The 3,173-nt window shown below is 33.3% G+C and overlaps 1 protein-coding gene across 1 annotated transcript in view; it reads left to right on the top strand.

The window, feature by feature from the left end:
- Positions 1-123: 123 nt before the first annotated feature.
- LOC109864236 (RNA cytidine acetyltransferase) overlaps positions 124-3,173 on the top strand; it is a 5,502-nt gene continuing 2,452 nt past the window's right edge. Inside the window, exons 1-10 of the mRNA XM_020445258.1 lie at positions 124-355; positions 441-704; positions 805-963; positions 1,038-1,274; positions 1,363-1,567; positions 1,679-1,800; positions 1,888-2,024; positions 2,098-2,385; positions 2,482-2,563; positions 2,659-2,775. Of these exons, the coding sequence (XP_020300847.1) occupies positions 248-355; positions 441-704; positions 805-963; positions 1,038-1,274; positions 1,363-1,567; positions 1,679-1,800; positions 1,888-2,024; positions 2,098-2,385; positions 2,482-2,563; positions 2,659-2,775 (1,719 nt within the window). The 5' untranslated portion in view covers positions 124-247. The remainder of the gene's footprint in view (positions 356-440; positions 705-804; positions 964-1,037; positions 1,275-1,362; positions 1,568-1,678; positions 1,801-1,887; positions 2,025-2,097; positions 2,386-2,481; positions 2,564-2,658; positions 2,776-3,173) is intronic.

Genomic DNA, 3,173 nt, shown 5'->3' with positions numbered 1-3,173 from the left:
ACGCACACAGGCGACAGCCGTGTCCGTGTGGTTGGCCAACCATTGGCCGAAGCGCCGAGCGCACACGGACACGGTTGTCGCCTGTGTGCGTATCCCCTCCACTTGATGCTGAATGCTTACTAAGTCCACGAACTGGCATCTCTGAGCACATGGCACATGCAAATCTGCAAACCACAAACAACGAACAAAATATATAAATTTTTAGATTAAATCAAGGGTTAAAAAGAGAGATTTAATTTTTGTTAAAATGGTTCGAAAGAAAATCGACAACCGCATACGAGTTTTGATAGAAAATGGTGTTACTATGGGACACAGGACAATGTTCGTTATTGTCGGCGAAAAAGCGAGAGATCAAGTAAATATCTGATTTCTTTATTTCTTCATCATTTTACTTCATCGTTTATATATTACATTTTAGCTATAAAAAAATAATGTTTTAGGTAGTGTTGTTACATCATATGTTGTCGAAGACTGTTGTAAAAGCTAGACCTTCTGTTCTGTGGTGTTACAAAAAGGATTTAGGATTCAGCAGCCACAGGAAGAAACGAATGAAATCCTTACAGAAGAAAGTCAAATCTGGTAAATTAGATGTTAAGGAGGATGATCCATTCGAATTGTTTGTTGTTTCTACCAATATCCGGTATTGTTATTATAACGAAACACATAAAATATTGGGTAACACATATGGCATGTGTATATTACAAGTATGTGCATAAGTACACTTCACTCTCTTCATTTTATTGACACTTTATTCTAATGTTGCATTTAAGTTATTCTAATGTTACATTTTATAATTTTTTTTAGGATTTTGAGGCAATTACACCAAATTTACTGGCACGTACTGTTGAAACAGTAGAAGGTGGTGGCCTTATTGTATTTTTATTGCAATCTATTAACTCTTTGAAGCAATTATTTACAATAAATATGGACGTTCATCAGAGGTTTCGTACGGAAGCTCATAAAGTATGAATGCATCTGCTTTCTAAAAAAATTTTATGATGCTCTACAGTATTCTAATATTTGTTTTGCTTATTCAGGACATAGTGTGTCGATTTAATGAAAGGTTTTTATTGTCTTTGGCCTCATGTACTCGATGTTTGGTTGTTGATGATCAGCTGAATGTGTTGCCTTTATCCTCTCATAATTTAACAATAGAACCTGTACATAAATCAACTGTTGCGGAGGAACAGTCCGATTTAGATAGTTTAAAGGAAAGCATGCAAGATACTAAACCTGTATCTGCATTAATTAATTGTTGCAAAACCATTGATCAGGTAATTTATCAAAAATAAATCAATACGAACCAAACCAATTAATCAAAAAATTGTTTATTTAAAACTTATAATTTAAATATATTGTCAGGCAAAAGCAGTTCTTAAATTTATCGAGTGTATCTCTGAGAAAACTTTGAGATCTACTGTATCGCTTACTGCTGCCAGAGGACGTGGAAAATCTGCAGCATTAGGACTTGCCATTGCTGGAGCTGTTTCTTTTGGATATTCTAACATATACATCTCAAGTCCTAGCCCGGAAAACTTAAACACTCTATTTGAATTTGTCTTCAAAGGTAATAAAACTAATAAACAATTGATTAATTACATCTTAAATATAAAATGCATCATTTTTGAGATTCGTGAATAAAACAAATAATTTGTATTGCATTTGTATTATCTGGTAGGATTTGACGCGCTAGGATATCAGGAACATCTCGATTATGGTTTGGTGCAATCTACAAATCCAGAATTCAATAAAGCTACTGTACGTGTAAATGTGTTTCGAGATCATCGTCAAACGATTCAAGTATGTGTCTTAATTACATTTTTGGTTCTAGAATTGCTAATATATATAAATACATATTGTTAATATATAATTTTTTCCCTTGCGTAGTACATACATCCTACAGACACTCATAAACTAAATCAAGCAGAGCTGCTTGTGATTGATGAGGCAGCGGCAATTCCTTTACCTTATGTTAAAGCAATGCTTGGACCTTATCTGATATTTCTTGCGTCAACCATAAACGGGTAAGACGTTTGGTTTTTAAAGTATTCTAAAGTGGTAATATATTAATTACTACTTGTTAATATATATTTATAGATACGAAGGTACAGGTCGATCATTGTCGCTTAAGTTACTGCAGCAACTGCGAGCACAAACCGCTGGGTCAAATAGTAACAGTGAAAAAAACGAGAAAGAACGAAAAACCGAAAAAACTCTTATCGGCAGACAATTGTACGAACTGACTCTCGATGAATCGATACGTTACAAGCCTGGTGATTCTGTAGAACAATGGCTGTGCGATTTACTTTGTCTAAACGTTACAGTCCAAATGTCTCTTTCTGGATGTCCTCCTCCTGATACTTGCCAATTATATTACATAAACAGGTATTTTTAAATGATTATTACAAAATGCATCTCGCGCAAATGTTTAAAAAGTTTTGTGTGAGAAATATATAATAATAAATAATAATTAATTCTCAGAGATACATTGTTCTCTTATCACAAGGCTTCCGAGATGTTCTTACAGAGACTGGTATCGCTGTATGTTGCATCGCATTACAAAGTAAATATTATATACATATATATATATATATGTATACATATGTATGTTTTAATAAAATAATACTTTAATTCGATCCAATATTTTATATTTTGTAGAATACTCCCAACGATTTGCAAATGATGTCTGATGCACCCGCGCATCATTTGTTTTGTCTATTGGGACCTGTAGATCCTAATAAAAAGACTTTGCCTGAAATATTGGTTGTTCTTCAAGTAAGTACATAACATTTTACGTATAGATATGTTTAAAATTATGTAGATTAACTTCTGTGTTAACCGAAAGTTTTAAGACTTCTCATGCATGACCATTTTGCATTTTATGACACTAGCACAACACAGGCGTGCGCTACGCGCACGCTATTGTTATTTTTATTTAACGTGTTGTCAGTGAACACAACCTGTCACCGCAATGACAGATAGTATATACGTCTTATAAACCATATAATACACATATGAGAAATGTCAGAAATAACGCATGAAAATCAAACTCAAAAAATAGTGAGAGAGAGAAGTGGAAAAACAACACGTGACTAAAGTCATACACATACGCATATATGTGTATATACGTGTGTATACATACATACATATATATATATATATATATATATATA

This window comes from Pseudomyrmex gracilis, unplaced genomic scaffold, assembly GCF_002006095.1.
Source record: "Pseudomyrmex gracilis isolate BER0280 unplaced genomic scaffold, ASM200609v1 scaffold_18, whole genome shotgun sequence".
Taxonomy (NCBI): Eukaryota; Metazoa; Arthropoda; class Insecta; order Hymenoptera; family Formicidae; genus Pseudomyrmex; species Pseudomyrmex gracilis.
This window is presented reverse-complemented; position numbering and strand designations above follow the sequence as displayed.